The sequence below is a fragment of the Dermacentor variabilis genome, chromosome 11, assembly GCF_050947875.1.
Source record: "Dermacentor variabilis isolate Ectoservices chromosome 11, ASM5094787v1, whole genome shotgun sequence".
NCBI classification, from domain to species: domain Eukaryota; kingdom Metazoa; phylum Arthropoda; class Arachnida; order Ixodida; family Ixodidae; genus Dermacentor; species Dermacentor variabilis.
In genome coordinates, this window is record NC_134578.1 from 65,690,692 (window position 1) to 65,708,620 (window position 17,929).

At 45.2% G+C, this 17,929-nt stretch overlaps 1 protein-coding gene across 1 annotated transcript in view; it reads left to right on the forward strand.

Moving 5' to 3' along the window:
* The window catches only part of Arp6 (Actin-related protein 6), a 50,766-nt gene that overhangs the window by 18,967 nt on the left and 13,870 nt on the right, over positions 1–17,929 (forward strand). Inside the window, exons 5-8 of the mRNA XM_075676161.1 lie at positions 2,502–2,637; positions 9,514–9,669; positions 13,887–14,007; positions 16,286–16,409. Of these exons, the coding sequence (XP_075532276.1) occupies positions 2,502–2,637; positions 9,514–9,669; positions 13,887–14,007; positions 16,286–16,409 (537 nt within the window). The remainder of the gene's footprint in view (positions 1–2,501; positions 2,638–9,513; positions 9,670–13,886; positions 14,008–16,285; positions 16,410–17,929) is intronic.

A 17,929-nucleotide genomic window follows, 5' to 3' on the forward strand; every position in this document is an offset into this window, starting at 1 on the left:
ACTAAATAACATTTTATTTTCGTTCTTAGCAACCATTATCTCTGGGCACAAAGTATTTGTACTTCAGTAAACACTCAACCCGATGTGTCACCGAATATCAAGCTCTTCCAACATGGCGGCCATCCCGCGACGCGGTCTGCTTGGAAGGTATATGGCGGTGGCCGCTCAGTGTTGCCAGTCAAATCCCGACCTTTGCGGTACATACTCTGAAATTTTTTCCAGTGGCTCTACTTTGCCCCATCTAGAACTACCCTCTCTTGACACATTAATGCATTGCCACTGTTTACAGGAGCGCGATGTGCTACTTGTCTCATTCATGTAAACGCCCCTTATAAGTGCACAAATTTGGCGTATTGGCGAGAGCTTATGCAATTCTGGAGAGCTTTGCATGACAGCCAACTTACAGGGATGTGAAAAAAAGGTCCATTCTTTATTTTCTGTGTGAGACCCATTTGGCCAGACAGTAGCACCAGTAGCTACAGTCAGCAAAGTTCAGGAGTGTTCTCTAAGAAAGCATCGGTTTGGAAAAAAACTCTGAGCTCTTAACCGAGACATATACGTGATATGTGCATCTGAGATTGGACCTTTTCCACTCGTGTGTGTAAGATGGCTGCCCTGCAAAACTTTGCTGACCCTCAAAAATCTTGTGTACAGATTTACAGTTCTATGAGAAACGCCGCGTTGTCATGTTAAAAACCTGCTTTGGCTGTCATTGTGCCTCAGGTCATTATTTTTTTTTCTTCTCCGCATACTATATTCCAAGAAATTCAGTACGGTTGTACTTTCACCATGATTGTGGCTAACTAACATTGGTGGATGTGCGCTCAGCCGTCTGCTGTCAAGAAAAAAACTTGATTCGTTGTCGAGGTAGCGGTCCTTGGTTGTGGCTTGGAGACATGGCTATTTATTCCTCCTCTTTTCTATTCTGGATTTCGCATTTTACCTCTGGCTTCGTTTAATCTCTTCCATGTTGGTGCTTCTTTATGAGGCGAAAGCTAACGCTGGGACTGTGCTCATCAGCCATAGTATTTTTCTTGTTTGTAGCATCGGCCGAGTGCGTGAGAGGTAAAACTTCATTTCAGCTGTTACTCTCTGGTACCGAGGTTCAAATCTACCTGAGAAAAGGCGTATTTAAAAAAAATTTATTTGTGAACCCACAAAGCGCCCAGGAAAGCCATTCGCTTCAATAAAGATCACGACGGGGTTAAAGTTAAATCTCCCATTACGTGCTCCCATTAAGTGCCTCCCATTACGATATGCCTCATGATCAGATTATGGTTTTGGCTTGCAAAACAAAATTAAGTTTAGCTTAGCTTAATTTACCGTATTTACTCGCATAATGATCGCACTCACGTAATGATCACACCCCTGAATTTTGTCGTCAAAATTTGATTTTTTTTCTTTCCAGTGTAATGATCGCACCCTGAACTTGTCACAGCGATATGTCATGTGCCAAGTCTAGCTAATGATGATCGCGCTTACCATCTGTCGAATGCTACGTGAACGACTCTTCAAGACGTACGAAGCGGTCTGCACGCACCCAACATTTTAAGCAGATGCCCCATTTCATTCCTTTCATCACTTTCTGCACTTCCATAAAAAAAAAAGGTACAACCAAATTTGCCTCGCTTTTATTATTTGTGGGCTTCATAAGGGTTTTGATCAACAACAACATAAAGCGCGTTTTTCGATTCTTCTCGTCTGCACTCGTGGGCACCCAATAAATCGCGAGCGGCAACGATAGTGGCCACGTTTACACTGATACGTGGAGCCGGTAAAACACGACGTGAGAAACAAAACTTACAGAACTAATCCATATTCAAGTACATTGAGCTTTATTCTTTTTCGAATCGTGGCTGGGGAAGTGTTCGAACATTTTTCTAGTTTCCTATCGGTAAAGAAAGTGTGGGGCAACATCCAGTGATGTTCAGCAAATACAATACATTACTATAGAGTAAATGTGCCCTAGAGCAGGCCACTGTTACCAGCATAGAATTTCTTACAGTACTATCTAGAGGAAAATCTAACATGACCATTTTGATGCAAATATGTTACTGTGATGCCATGGGAATGCCACGATATGGAAAGTTTGGCTTGTCTTGAACATTAGTTAGGCCTCAAACATGGTAATGGCTGTGCAAATAGATGATATAAATTTTATTTGTTAAACTAACAAATGCGGCACCCTTAGTTTGGAGTGTTTTGTAAAAAAGGCACCTTTCTTGTAATTTAATTAAGCATTAATAAAGCGTTCACACGCTTGAAAAAGGAACCATGTTTGTTGCGTTCACAGTAAACTATTCGCCTACCTGAATGTTTTGCAGCCTTCAGCTCCCTCTTTTTTTTCTTTCTTTTTGCGTACATGTGTTATGGTTGCAAAATAAACAACTTTTCGTAATCAGTCCTGTCCTCTCTTTCTTGTCCCATTTTTCACGCTGTTTTTCCACCGTGATGAGGTTGCTAGTAGTTACTCTATGTGTCCCGCTGTTGACATTGTGCAGCGGGTGCTCTGAGTGCCCTGAAGTACCGTAAGGAGCGTGTGCGGGAGATAGCCTGCGTGGTGGTGGACAGTGGCTTCTCCTTCACCCACATCGCGCCCTTCCTGCGTGGCAAGCTGATCAAGGCCGGTATCCGCAGGTGAGGGACCAGCGCGCTCAATTATTATTTGCATTTCCTGCGAAGGAAGTGACTCCTCTTGAAGCAAACGAAATAATAGGACTGGGCTCTGCAATCCGGTGAAGTATTGTGGGTGCCTCTACACAAGCATAATTTATCTCTTTGTCTTTGTGTAAGGGTTACCATGTAGACTTGTGTAGTTTCCATGACTCTTACAGCAAGCGGCTGTTCATAGTTCTGCTGTTCTTGGCAGTACAGGCTGCATCACTGCGCGTTCCAAATCGTTCCCTTGAGTCACCAGAGGTTTGTAACATTGATTCACTGGTGGCATGTAACAATGTTAACCTGTTTCCTTTTTAAAGAAAAAACCTATGGGTTGCAGCAGATGTCTGTGTAGAACAGCAAGAGCAGTTGGTGGCAAGGAAGGTAAGTATCGTATAAACCATAATATAGGTTGACACCTTAGCTTGAAGTGAGAAAAAGAAAAAACGACAGGAAAGGGAAGCCAGAAGAAAATCGCCAAAACGCATTTATCACGGCATCGTTCATTAATCATCTGAACTTGCAGAAACATAGTCGAACAAGAACCATTTGTCACTAGCCGCCTCCCACAGTGCGTCGCCCTCGGTCACATCAAGTGACCTCTCTATTAAACGCTAATGACGTTTTGCATGAGTTGCACGCCGACAGTTTTAGTTTTTGTGCCCGCCAATATTGCATTTTTTTTTTTGCCCAGAAATGCCAAACTGGCACTGAGAGGTCACGTTGGTAAAGTATACAACTATCATCTTGAGTGCCAGGGGTGGAATGGGGAGGCAGTGAACACACATTAGCAGGATCAACAACCTGCCTGAGGGGGGCAGGAATGCATGCCTGTCTGCCCTCTCCCCCAAGCGCACTTGTGTCCTCTTTGCACTCAGGCCACATGCCTTGTCTTGGAGGTAATCTGCGGCAAGTGCAAAGACCGAGCCGAGATGCACTTTGATGTGCATTGTGTTCCCGTGTGTCTAGATTTGGCAGTTGCGTAATTTCAAGTTTCCGAAACGCTGTGGGAAGTTATAGTCAGAGTGAGCTCGTGGTCATCAAGTGAGATCTGTTCATGTTGCCCAGCTGCATGTGACACTGATAAAACTACCAACCTGATTTCATGTAGTTGTCTCTTTGCCATCGCCATCAGTGCTCAGCCTTTCTGGCAATACTGACATTTTCTTTTGTTGCTCGGGATGAATATCTGTATCTTTTTTACAGTTTCGTTTTTCATTTGTGTGTGCCATCTGATGACGGCTGCAGGCACTAAGCGTGGTCGGCCATGGCGTCCAAGATGTATGGCACCGCACGTCACAATGCATACAAACCTCTGACGCTGTGGCCACGCCGATGCATTTCTCTCGGCGCTATCTGTACCGCATGCGCTGGCGCTCATACCCATGCTATGGCCTTCTTGCTAATCGTTTATAAGTGCTTACTGACAAGATACTGACACATGTACGTGTCTTTATCGGGCGACACGTTTCACCACCTAACAAATGTTATCGCGCAGCGCAGGGCACGCCTGCATGTATTGGAAGTTTCTGGAATGTTATCGATGGTTCCATCCGCTGTCTGTGACTGAACCTTGTGTAAACTGATTGCATGTGTGCGGGACGCGAATAATGTAGAACTTTGTGGAAGACACGCAGGTCCCAGCGATTAGTCTGGAACATTCGACGATCAATGTATAAAAGCCGACGCGCTTGACCCTTTGATCAGATTTTCGACGATCGCCGACTCTGTTTGCCGCTCTTGTTGTGCTTTAAGTGTAGCCTGTTTTGTGGGCACAGGTTCGCCCAATAAAAGCTAGTTTTGCCTTTCACAGTATTGCTACTGTGTTCTTTGACGTCACGACCACGTGATAATACTATCCCCCAGGAATGCTCTGGGAATTTGTGAAATTGATTTTACTGCTAGAACTAAAACCTCGAATTAATGAAATTCACGATTCAAGTTTTTTGCCGCAAATACAACTTTTTTATATCGAGGTCTGACTGTATTTTCCTATTTGCTTCGGTCTTGAAATCAAATAGTCTCTATTAGTAAATATGAATATCTCCCGAGCAGTTTTCAAATACTTCAAATTGTCAACTGTATGAGATAAAACATAAGATTGTTGCAAAAGTGAGATAAATTTTATCCTGGCGGCCATAGCAAATGTGAAACACGAGACGTTACATAAAGGAGCATGCTATACATAACTCGGGCAGCCAGATTTTATAGTGTAGCTCTTAAGCACTTGTTCCTGGGTTGAGCGTCGTCGTCCCTCGGCGTGACTGTGCAATGCATTCCTGCCACTGCGCGCCTTCGTCGTCGTCGGCTTCCACAGCTGGCACCAGTGCCACTCATCATGTCAGTGTTCCCATGTTGACCCTCCCCCTGCAAAGGCACTGACGGCACTGGCCCACTGCCAGTTGGTGCGGTAATTTCAGCCTCAAATTCTTCTCCTCAATATATCGTAAAGTGAAAACACATATACAGCTGCGTTCGCATTTTGCATTAGGGAGTATCGTAATTGTCCGACATATTTTTCAAATAAACCACCATCATCTGCACCCACTACAGTGGCCCGAGTACACAAACAAACTGCTTATTTGTTCCTAATGCTCTGTTTAGGCCTTTGAGCAATAGCATTTCATTATGTGCAGTGTATTGACAAATGCTTGCTAAAGCTTTAACGCACTGTTTATAATAATATAATGTGCTGTTATACAGCAGACGTCCTTTAAGATGAACTTGAAGGGACCATGAAAATTTATTCATCTTATCAGAATTATTGGCAACATGACTGGGCACATCCAAATATCTTACTTCAAAACAGTAAATGAAGTAGAATTAAGCTGGGGGAAAAATGATTTAAAAAGTATTTATTTAGCTGAACTTAATAGAAAACTGTTTTCAAGAGGTATTCTTGCTTGGTTTCATCCAGTCCATAATGGACGTTTGGCACTTCTGTGAAAATCGGCGAGCAGCCGCAAACAATGTCATCTCACCTAATGACCTTAAGGATAATTTTGTGCCTTTGTGCTGCTGGAAAAAGTTCACTAGCAAGTTCAAGCAGGCACCTGGCCCCTCACAGGTCATTGGTGCAAGCTCCGAGCTAGTGAAAGTATGAAGGAGCGCGCTGAGTGTGTGGCAAAGCAATGCAACCTAGTGGAAAGTCTAGGTGACGTTGAGCGAAGTGGGGAAGGAGGAATAAGGGGAAGCATTGCGGAGGAGGAAAGTAGGCGGAGGCGCGCCAGGTTGACCTCCTCTGGCAGTTGCTACAGGTTTCGTTTGCGATACGGATGTACCAGGTTCGTTTCGTGATAACAGCATCCTCGCACGCCGTACACTGTGTGTGAGTGAAAGCGTGCGACGGTGAGCCCACGATGGCGGCTCAATCTCACCTCTGCAAAAGGGGAAAGCGCACTATCTTTCATCGCGTGTGGCACCATGGAGGGGAGGGGAGGGGAAGGGGTGTTGTAGGTCGCACAGGCTTTATCTTCAAAGCGATTTGCTATGGGGGTATAGTCTAGGTAGGCCGATGGCTTGTACCTTTGCATGCTCTATGTTCTCGCCGTTCAGTTTGCATTGAAGCGATGGAGTGCACGAAGGTCACTTCGCTTGCTGCTGCTGCCACGATCCCTCACGCCAGCGTTTTGAAAGCAAGCATCCAAGGTCGTCGAGTATGCTGTGTTCACGTTTGCCTGTGCACGCTGACACCATGCTTGTTAATGTAATTAGTAAGTAAATGCTTACGAGGGGACGTCCTACACTGGTGGCTGCTGCGCATGGCATGGCTGCGTGAGCCCTGTCGAATACGATCTGTGATGTGGACAGTCTAGGTGCACCGAGGGCTCATAGCTTCGCATGCGCTATGGAACCCAGATGCTTCCACGTCACCCGCATTCATGAAGTGAAATGTCACTGTTTCTTTTTATTTCCTCATCTTGTTTTAGCCTCTGTCGAAGGGCGATGTGCACCGCAAGCCTCTAGTAGGGTGCCTTGATGCGCGCGCACCCGGGCGTGGCGCATCGAAGCACCCGAGCCTCCAGGATCGGTAGCGGTGGCGGTCTTTCCGAATGTTCGTCATAACCGAAAAGCATGTCTGATGTGGTTTGTCTTAAGGGGATTTTTTTGCATTGAGTCTGTGAAAAAACAAGCAAACATTCCCAAGTTGTTCATTATTTGTGATAATTCGATTTAACTAAGTTCATCTTAATGAGAAGTCACTGTAGTAGCAAACACTGTTTTATATTAATGATGAAAAACAGCTCATTATTCGAAAGGTATTCAATAGTCAGTTGGTTTCAAGCACTATTCCATTCTTGTTCAATTCAGTCTGAAAAGTTTACTGTTTGCACCCACCTACTCAGGTCGCAACTTTACAGTTGCTAGTAAGTACCGCAGGGCGTGGCATTTCAGTAGGTGCCAGACGTTTGTGCGCATGTGAAAGTAAGAGCGAGTGCGAGAGATGAAATGTAGGGACTTTTGCTCCTTGAATATATGACTCTGTCTAGGCACTACAGAGGATAAGTTTCCTTGCATGTGTTGTATACGTTTGTCCCTAGGCGTGCCGGTATTGCGGAGTGGAGTAGAGTTTGTTACACTCAGACGCTGGCTGCTGGTGTGATGAAATAGGCGAAGCAGCGAGCACTGACACCCCATTTGGTGACCACTGTGTCAGACAGACTGTCTTGCACCTGCAGCACTCGTGCTAAGTCAGTAATCATAGCTTTCTCGAGCCTTACGGCAATGTGCCTTGAAAATCACATCAAAGATGTTTCCATGGGTGCAGTAGGGACCGTAGCTTAGCAATCGTGGTTGAACGCAAGTGGCTGAAAGGCTGCGGTGACGCTTGACGCCCCTGCAACCACTATGAGAATATGTCGCGCTACCCTAACGCTGCTTACGCTAACCTAGCCTAACCGAACGCTAACTTAACGAAACGTGCCAAGATGAAGACAATAATTCTCACGGTGCACTGCTGTGAGAATGCACCATGCCACCCTAACGCCTTTTATGCTAACCTAACCTGACCTAATGCTAACCTAATCTAACGTAGCCTAATGTTGACCTAATCTAACATGGCCTAGATGCAAAGACAATCTGCATGGCGCAACAGTTGCGAGAATACGCTGCGCCACCCCAATGCCCTTTAAGCTAACCTAACCTAACTTAAGGTAACCTAACGCTAACATAAACCTAAGCTAACCTAACCTAACGTGGGCAAGACGCAAAGCCAATAGTCCTCATGGCGTGACATCAGGCAGTGGCACTCAACCGCGGTTGCTAAGGCGCTGTGCATTTATTTCATTCAAAGGGGACGACTCAAAAATGCTACTGAAAAGTCGCGAACAGCAACATACGAAAAGCCTGCCAAGAGCGAAGATACTGCACCAGGAGGGCAGGCCTGGCCTCTACTACGGCCCCTATTACTCCCCGGGGAAAGTCAGTGATGTTTTATTTATAAGGTAGAGTGCTGTAAGGTGCAACAGAGTTATAATCAGGTGTGACTGACTCAGCACCAGCGCCGCAGGCGCGAGGAAATCTGCCCGGCATACTTTCAGACACAGCGATCACCAAGCAGGGCATCCATGCCCACTGCTTCACCTGCTTCACCACACCAGCAGCCAGCATCGGAGCGTAAACAAACTCGACCCCACTCTGCAATGCCAGCACGCCTAGGGACAAACACATACTACACGCCAAGGAAAGTTCTCCACAGTGCCCAGGCAGAGTCACATTCAAGATGCAGAAGTCTCCGCATTTTCTCATTCGCACCTGCTCTTACTCGCGCATGCGCACAAATGTCTGGCCTCTCCCGAAGTGCCACACCCCGCTGTACTTACTAGCAATTGTAGAAATGCACTTGGGTCAGTTAGATTTCTGTGGCTTCTCTGGATTTCATCTCCATGTGTTGCTGTCCCTAGGCCAATAAACGTGGGCACCATCAACGCCATGCCACCAACAGAATTGGTGACCTAGGTGTTATCTCAATGCACAAACTTTGTGGCCTAGTGCAGAGGGCCACCCACGTGTATCGACGTGGGAGCCGCTAGACATGTAGGTGAAATCTTGAGAAACCCCGCTCGTTAGCACATGCTGTTCTTCCTCACCGGCTGCGTTGTGTATGATGTTCTGTTCTTCATACACTTCCCTTTGTGTACTGCGCTGTGCTTGGAATGTGCTCATCGTGCGAGTGCCAAGGTGCATTGCATATAGTAGTATTCTCACAGCATGAATGAGGCTTGGCATCTACCACAACGCTCCTGCAGCTTAGACGAGCTTCATGATATTCCCAACGCGAGCCGTTGAAGCATGGCATGAATTTATCCCTGCATTGTTGGCACGAAATCAGTCAGGTGCAGTTGCCATGTTGACATAACCACTGAAGAAAAGTTCACTTCGTTGAACGGACACTAAAGGTAAATCTAAGTTGAGCTGCAAATATGGAAAAACCTGAGGTGGGCAATAACGCCACCCTGAAGTTCTCGCGCCAGCTCATCACGAGTTTAGATTCCTTCTGCTCAGACCTTGTTAATTTGTTATTGGTAATGACGGACTATGACGTATTTTAGAACGACCAAGAACTGAGCTTAGTTTGGAGAAAATAAATTGAGATCCCTGACACCACAATAGTTTACAGGCTTCTAGGGTTTCAGTGCAACATGAAACTTTGACCTTTAATAATCAAACTGTTATGATAAAATTCACGAAAATAGACTTTTGAAAAATACTTTATCAGTCTAAACTGAGTTACTCTTTCTCTGTGGCGTTCCTTAAAGGCTCGCTTTTTGCTGTGTGCCATGCATTTGAAGAATCAAGCTGCGGACATGTGTAAGAACGGTGATGACCAGATGCGTACACATGCGTTTGTGACAGGATAAACCTGGGAGGCAAGGCGCTGACCAACCACCTGAAGGACATCGTCTCCTACCGGCAGCTGCACGTCATGGACGAGACGTACGTCATGAACCAGGTCAAGGAGGATGCCTGCTTTGTCTCCACTTCCTTCAACGAGCACATGAAGATCGCCCAGTAAGTGTGGTGGCGATGCCGGGTGTATTCACCCAGCAGGGGCGACTTCTTTTGTGTTTGTGTGCATTTCTGCACGTTAACCTTTCCACCTTTGTTGTGAGAAACACACCAGCACGTGGGGGGGGGGGGGGGGGGTGAGCATAATAGGGAGTGATGAACTGCATTTTTTTTTTTTCTGGCCCTGCTCAAGCCTGAAAGTGCCATGCGCTGGTCAGCCCAAACCTGGTTCGGTAATTTCAAATCTGGCCAGTACCCATGCCAGTCTGCTTCGGTCCAACCCATTGGCTCTTGAGCCTGAACGAAGCGTGGTCGAGTTCTCTGTTATGGGGAAGATACTAGTTGCACCGCACATTATTTGCTAGAGGCAGATGTCTCTGCGTCAGGTTTCCCGCTGGAGTTGCTGAAAAAAAAAGAAACAAAAGAAGAAAGTTGAAAGGTGATACAATCTCTAGTTGAAGTCGATGAAAGACGATTTTTTCGTGGACATTTGTCATGAGCTATCATCGTCATCATTGCAGTCATCGTCATCACCTTTGTCACATTTTTAGGCTGCACTGTGTTTGGAATCGGCCCACAAAAGAAGCTAGAGGCTAGAAATGGACATAGCTGATACGGAAAGGCAGCGGTATGGTGGCTAGAGGTGTAGGTGTGCCGGCCAACACATCTGAAGCGTAGATCCCCACATGTCCGCATCATGACACGAAAATGGCACTTCGCTCAGCAGAATGTTGGGGTGGTGTGGGATCTGGTACTTGCGGCAGGTGGCACTCAACGAGTAAACCACACGTAGTGATAAATTATCATCTGTAGCTGTCAATTTGTTCAGTGAGGAGCTACGGGCCTCTGTTATTGCATGTTTAGAAGTTGCTTAAAGGGACACTAAAGGCAAATATTAAGTCAAGCTAAAGTGATAGATTATATCTATATGATAGAATGTGCTTGAGAGTCTCTAAGGTGTCGATATTATCGTGAACAGAGACTTAATAACCGAGAAATTGAGGTAAATGCAGGATATGATTAGAGGCTCCCCCAGGAAATTCACATACTTGCCCGATGACGAAAGCACTCCTCAGTTAAATTCTGTCACTAGTACTCAACCACTCAAGTAGTACTCAAGCACAAAGCATCCTTGTATTGTATCACAAGATGAAATAAAATGCTATTTGTCCGGTTCTGTTTCATCTTTAGACAAAAGAACTCATTGAAATTACCCTTGACAACGACAAGGGCGGTCGAACTGCTTCGTTTTCTCTTGACTCCGCCCCGCTTGTGCTTTTGAGTTTCCGTAGTTATTGCGTTGTACTGCGCTGGTTTTGCTGGCTCGCGAAACTCGCACAAATTGCAAGTAGCAGAGGATTCAACTTCCATGTGATGTCGCGGGATGCACAAACGGTCTACGCCACTTGGCCAAAAAAGCAGCTGCAGCAGCGAGTCCGCCGCTCTGATTTTGTCTTGGCTTGGTACCGCCATCTGTCGGGTGCCGCAGCAAAGGGTGGTAATGGTGTATGCAATGTCACCACTCCCCCATTGGGTGGCAGGACATTTGAATTTTGAAAAAGGTATTTGGACCCTTCAGATGCAATTTTCTCGTAAAGTAAGTCTTTTCTTGGCACGAAACAAGTGTTGCAAGGTTTCCGGAATGGTATTTAAGCAGTCCACATCGACTTAGTGTTAGCCTTCAGTGTCCCTGTAATGATGTGGAAGCGTCTACAATGAAAAATGCGAGTGGCAAGGTTAGTGGAAGCTCAACCACGAGGCTGAATAAGCGGACGCCGCACCAAGTAGTGGCACTGTTTCAGCATGCATGCTTACTTTTTTGCTCTGAACTGTAACTCAGGGAGCCTAAAGCAGCACTGTTGTCAGAGTTGACAAGAGCAGCAGTGGACACAACCTAATCGAGTGTGGATTGCGTGCTTTTACGAACAGTTGCCCACAAGTGCGATTTCATGCATACGGGCTTGACGAAGAGAGGTTTATCGAAGACGCATCGATATGGCAGTTCCACTCATCCCTGTAATACGATGCTCAAGAAGAAAAAAGAGCGACACAATTTCTGAAACTGCAGTGATCACACAACGGATTAAGATCGCAAAATCACGCATGACGAGATCACGACAACAAGCTGTGAATGAAGCCTCCGCAAAGTGCGACGACTTCAAGATTTCTGTGCTGACGCCTGCGATGCTTGTCAGCGCGTGCGTATGTGAATGGCCTCATGCTTACTGGACCTGGCAGTGGAAGGTTCTACAGCTGCCAGATTTTCTGTTCGTGTGAAGTTAGACTAACGTACATCATCCTCAATAAAATTCGATTGGAGGCATGTGTTCCTATGCAAGAAACCTACGGCTGCGCTGTAACTTTGCAGGAAAGGTTAGCCCGCCGTTGCTGAAATGCACAGCATGTTGCCAGCTACGGCGTCAAAGGTAGCGAAAATTTTTCACGAAGCTTTAGGAAGGGCGAACTACCTCAAATTGTGTGGGAGGAATCAGTTCTGCTTTAAGTTAAGTGCAACATCCTTGTTTTGTATGGTTTTTACCCATAATGGTTATTATTGTGCTGCTAAGGATGGGGTCGTGGGTTCGATTACTTGCCACGACGGCCGCATCTTGATGGAGTCGGAATGCTTAACGGTCCCTTACTTAGGTTTAGGTGCACGTTAAAGTACCACAGGTAGTCAAAAAGTAATCTTGTAATCTAGTAAAGTAATCTAGTAATCTAGTAGTAATCTAGTAAAGTAAAAAGTAATCAGCACCTCTCATAGACCGTGTGTTAATTGCTTCTAGGTGTGCAACCTCATATTACTAATTGGTTGCACCAAATCCACGAAAAAGGCTATGCACTACTAGTGCACAGACCTAGAATTCCAAAATAATTTCCCACTTCTTCAAAACTGCTGGATCAGTAGTACTACCAGATTCTTGCGTATGAGCCAGAAAAATAATTCCAGCATTTCATCTCTTCAAACAATAGCGGAACTTTCCATCCAGCTTTGCTTGCGCTGCTCAGAACGGTATTTGAGGCGCAAATTATAGCTGAAAACTGCGGCAGCAATATCCTCAAACACTTGTCTGTCTACGCAGTGTAGAGACGACGATGCATGTAGGAGCACCATTATACTGGCAGCAGTGCGATTTTTGCGTCGTGATGTGGAGAAGTGGTGAACTACGCTCGGTTGGCGCACCAACTCTTCTAGCCACCATAGCACTGGTAACTCCCTAAAAAAGGCACCGCCTTCAAAACACTGAAAAAATAATGACATCTTCTGTCCACCATGCTCATGCACTAAAGTGTCATGTGCGTGCCCTCACTACACTTTCCGAATAGCTGTGCAGCAATATACCATATTTGCTCACATAACGATTGCTCTTTTTTTTTCTCCAGAAAAATTTGCACAAAGTTGGGGGGGTGCGTTCATTATGCGGGGTAAAATTTTGATCGATTTCTTTTCTGTTGCCACCTCTAAAAAATAGCAGATGCACGGTATGATTCAGAGTCCAATGCAGGGTCCGATGAACCAGAACGGCAGCCAGAGCAGAGGAGTTTTTCCATGCCGTAGTGCCTGGATTGGACGCCTGTGCATGCCAGGCATTCAATCTGGCGCTATCTACGACACGGCAAAATGCCTCAGATATGGCTGCCGTTTTGGTACCTTGGGTGCCGTATCAAATGCTGAATTTCATTGCGTGTCTCCTACTTCACGGCACCAAGTTAGGGGCACGATCATTATGCAACAAAAAGAAAAAACACTTTTTGATTGGAAAAGCAACCGGTGCGTTCATTGCGTGAGTGCATTCGTTATGCGAGTAAATACAGTATAGCAAAGGCAGAGTGTATAAGAGGGTTGAGTGACTCAGTGTTTCAAAATATGACTCAAAAGGATGATTCAATTACAGAGTAAATTTTCTCCATTCTGTTTTATTTCCACATCCCTTTCATCAACATTGCAAGATTTTGCAGCATCTGCATTGGCATAAGGTGTTTATCTAAGAGCCATGGTCACTCGAAACTAATTAGTTGGACTAATTATTTGGCAAACTACAACACATTACTCAGCTTGCTTCAATTAAATGGAAACTAGTAGCGAGTTGCACTATGCCGCAGTGCACAACTGCACTTGCTGTTGACAATTGCGCTGTTACCTATGTCCTCATGCCCAATCTAGCCTCTAGAATAAATAAGTGGAAAAGAAAAAAATTGCCTTACTCTGCTCCTCCCAGGAAGCACGGTGCAGAGAACACAGTGGCCCGAGACTACGTCCTACCCGACTACACAGTCATTAAGCGGGGCTACATCCGACCGCTCGAGGAGACCACCGGCAGGCCCAAGGACAACGAACAGGTCTGCATGGTCGTTTTGCAGTGCTCTTTCATTCGCCGAGCGAGGCTGTATCTGTTGGGCTGTTAAGAAAGCGTGTTGATAAATGTACTACATCAGGCCCTTCTTGTTTGAATATGAGGGCTGGATTGCAAGTTTTGCATTCGTACGAGATGCTAATCCAGCAGGGACAAAGCTTTGCAGAAACGATGAAGTTCTCATGCGCTTTTGTGCACTTTAGCAGCTCTGTTCAGCCTCTCGTAACCCTCTCCAGAAGCAAGTTCGATGTTCGGCGAGTCACACTGTGCATCCACTGAACGCTTCATAAGTAAGGAGTCACGTATAAATTGCTGTTTGGGTACAGGCATCAATTTGTTTAGGCTCAAATTTAGCACAGAGGTGTGAGTTTGGTTCATATTGTTTAATGTCATGCTTCGGCGCAGTACTGGTCTGTCATCGTCCAACAAATTAGGAGTTCGCGTCATCTGCAGTGAGGCCGAACAAAAGGGGCAGATTTCCTCAACAAAAGAATGCTGCCATTATTTGTCACTGTTAAAAAAGCATGGTGTGCATCATGTTTAGCAGTAGCAGTGATAGATGGCGGCACTGTTCCGTTCACTGAAAAAAATGACCTTTTGGTCCCTCATCACTGCAGGTGATATGTATGTACACATCTAATTCTGTATGCCAAACACATCAACTTTGCGTACAAACACGATATACTAAATAAAATGAGCCACAGTATGTTACCTTCATGTGAGATTGGAGCATGCACAAGCTAGCATCACCGAGAAGAACTATTTTTGCCTGACTGTCTTAGTTATGCAATATTTTAGTGTGCAAGGCGTGACTGCACCGTCGGTGAAAATACAAGTTGTTTCCATGCTTCTTTTATTATTGCAAGAAATCAGTGGTTGAAATGGTGGCCTTCGTATTGTACTGAGTAATCACCCACTCGACGAAAAAGATTTGTCAAAGCTGAAACTCTCTGTTAGAGATAGGGAGTCACCATTTGCTGTTGCTGCACTATCAAATTTTGGGTTAACCCCTTTTTTAGTTCCCCCCGTTTTACAAGAACCATTGGTGTGTGCAATTAACTTTTAATAACGTCGTGCATTCGCAGATATAGCATTCCATCTTCTTTGGCTAACCGTTGAGAGGCTCAATGACTCTCCATGATTAGGGTGTGTCACATTCTATCTTGTGTTGTCATGCAACATTGATGACCAGAATATGGTTCAACTGTGACAGATAGCCAAGTCCATTTAAGCTCACAACACGGTTCGAAATCACATACAGTTAAACCTTGATATGACTGAATTCTCTATATGACTTCTTGTAAACTTTTTGTCTTTAGAACACCATCTATCTTGAACCTAAATGTAACGGGAGTTTCTTTATACATGATTTCAATACAGTAGACTGCCGTTAATTTGACACTGACGAGACTGACGAAACTGATCGACAAAACTGATGGGAGGGTTGAATTAAACAAGATGCAGAAAAGCGACAAAACACACTGTCGAATCATTTGACAGCGTTTGCACCATGTCATAACATGCCCTCGAATCAAACGCGCGCGCTCCAACTTTCCGTGTGTCCAGAGTAGAAAACTAACATAAAAATTACTTTAAAGCTCATAAACAGAGCCGAAGTTTAATGAGCACCCGATTTTGTAGCGAAAAACTAAACATGGGCTAGGGTCCAGTATGTGTTGCACAATGGCATCTGGTTTTCTAAAGTCAGCTTCGCCGCAGTACAGTTATGCAATAAAGCTTACAAACATCGCACAGACAGTTTGGGTTTTGTATCCGACCACACCACACCACCAATTTATAGCGCAGCTCTTAATACCCGTTCCTGCGGTGAGCATCGGCGGTGTCAGCGTAGCCGATCGAACGAGCATATGCAGCCTGCGCACCCTGCTTTAGAGGTAATCTGCTACGTGTGCAAAGACTGGGCAAGCTGAGACGGTGTAGCATCGGGCACTGTCTTTCCACGCATTTAGCACTAGAGGTTGCGTAATCTCTAGTTTCGGAGACGCATTGAAGCGAGAGGGACATGAAGCATTTACTCCTGCATTGTTTCATGGCGGGCAACACTACGTCGACACGGCATGGAATTGCATGATGCATACCTATTGCCTTCCGTTCGTACGCGACACACTATGTACTTTTGTCCTGAATGTGAACGCCGAGAAAGCCTCTCTGGCACTTGCAGCGTATGCTTCTCTCTATGAAATGGAGTATATATAATGTTTTTTACACCATCCATGTCATCCCCTGTCCCGTTTTTTTCACAGCTCCTTCGGCTGAGCAATGAGCGGTTCACGGTTCCCGAGCTACTGTTCCATCCTACAGACATTGGTGTAGATGAGATGGGGATTCCGGAAGCGATAAACTATGTCGTTGAGACTCTGCCAAAAGGTGAGTACGACTGCTGCTCGTTTTATTTCTTCTTTCACACCTGCTTTTCGTGCCGGCACAGGGGGTCATGTGATGAACTGGCGGACACATGCTACCATGAATAAAGTTTAAATGTAGACAGGGAAACCTAAAGTAAAATGCCTCTTCTGGGTAATGCAGTTGCTGACCGATAATTCGGGCTTGGCGAGAACTGTCTTGAAACCTTAATAAGTAGGGAGCCTGGGATAACAGATTAGCCAGAAAATTCTGCTACATATTTTCTGTCGTACTAAATGCACTAAAGCTTTGGGGGGAGGCACATCAAAGAGGCTGAGAATCCGTGTAAATATACATACAGCTTAAAGAATTCCAGGTGGTCAGAAGTAATCCGGAGCAGTCCACTAGAGGCCATGTGTTGCTTTCGGACATAATACCTTGTAATTTGATTTGAAAGCCCTGCGGAGGAAGTTGCAAATGTACATTGGCATAAAGAGCAGGAGTGCTTGAAAAATGAAATTTCCCAAGCGAATCAAATGCAAAAGTGTTTTCTAATTTCTAAGCAAAGTAATCGTGGAGTCTGCACGGTAAGAAATTTGCAGATATGCATCAACATGAGTAACTGACCCAGTCAAGGACAGCTAGTTAGTCTGTTAGTCTGTTAGCTTCGCCTCTGTACCTGGTGTTAGGCGATGAAGTATAACAAGCGTGGGAAGGGGCAATTGTCACGGGACACAGTATGTATTCCTTAATTATACACACGTGCACCCCCATCTCCTGTCGCAGTACGAGCATCGATATGCCTAGTAAGTATACTGGCAGGCCTTAAGAGCTTTTTCAGGCGTGCCTGTAGCAATTTTAGCGCTTAAGGGCAGTTAAAGATATGCATTCATTTTTTTCAGACTGCCTGATCTTTCGGATGTTTTTGCGGCCCCTAGGGAGTCCGAAAAATCGGACGTTCACTGTACAACGGGAGGAACGGGAAAGGAAGCGTGCCGCCTCTATTTGAAGGAGCTTGAGCTCAAAAAACAGTGTTGGCTGACACCGAGATGTAGGTGTCCCTCAATGAAACCAAAATAAACTCTTTAAAGCAGTTAAACGGAACCCTGAGATGTTGTGTACGGGCTGAGAGTATGTCAGGACAGTTGAGGTTGACTTCCCAGCTGCTAGAGAGAACTTTAGTTGTGACAAAGTTCAGGCCTCATACAGATGAGCTTGCTATCAGTTGATAGAAATAGCTCATATTAAAAAATATTTACTTATGTATGCATCTCCTTTTCATTTGTATTTGAATATGTTCGACTCAATTTGGAATGGGTTTTACCATTTCTTTCGCGATGCATTTTACTAAAACCTTCCTTCAGTTTTATTTTTAAATAAAAGATATCACTGCTTACTATTCAAACTGGATTAAGTCATTCTTTTTGTTTCAACATGCTTACTAGAGAGTGACAGCATTGGGCAACATGGTGTCAGCCTGTCTTGACATAAAACAAAGTTCTGGCTCATTCAGGGAATTTTGCAAAGGTGCTCAGGGAAAACCT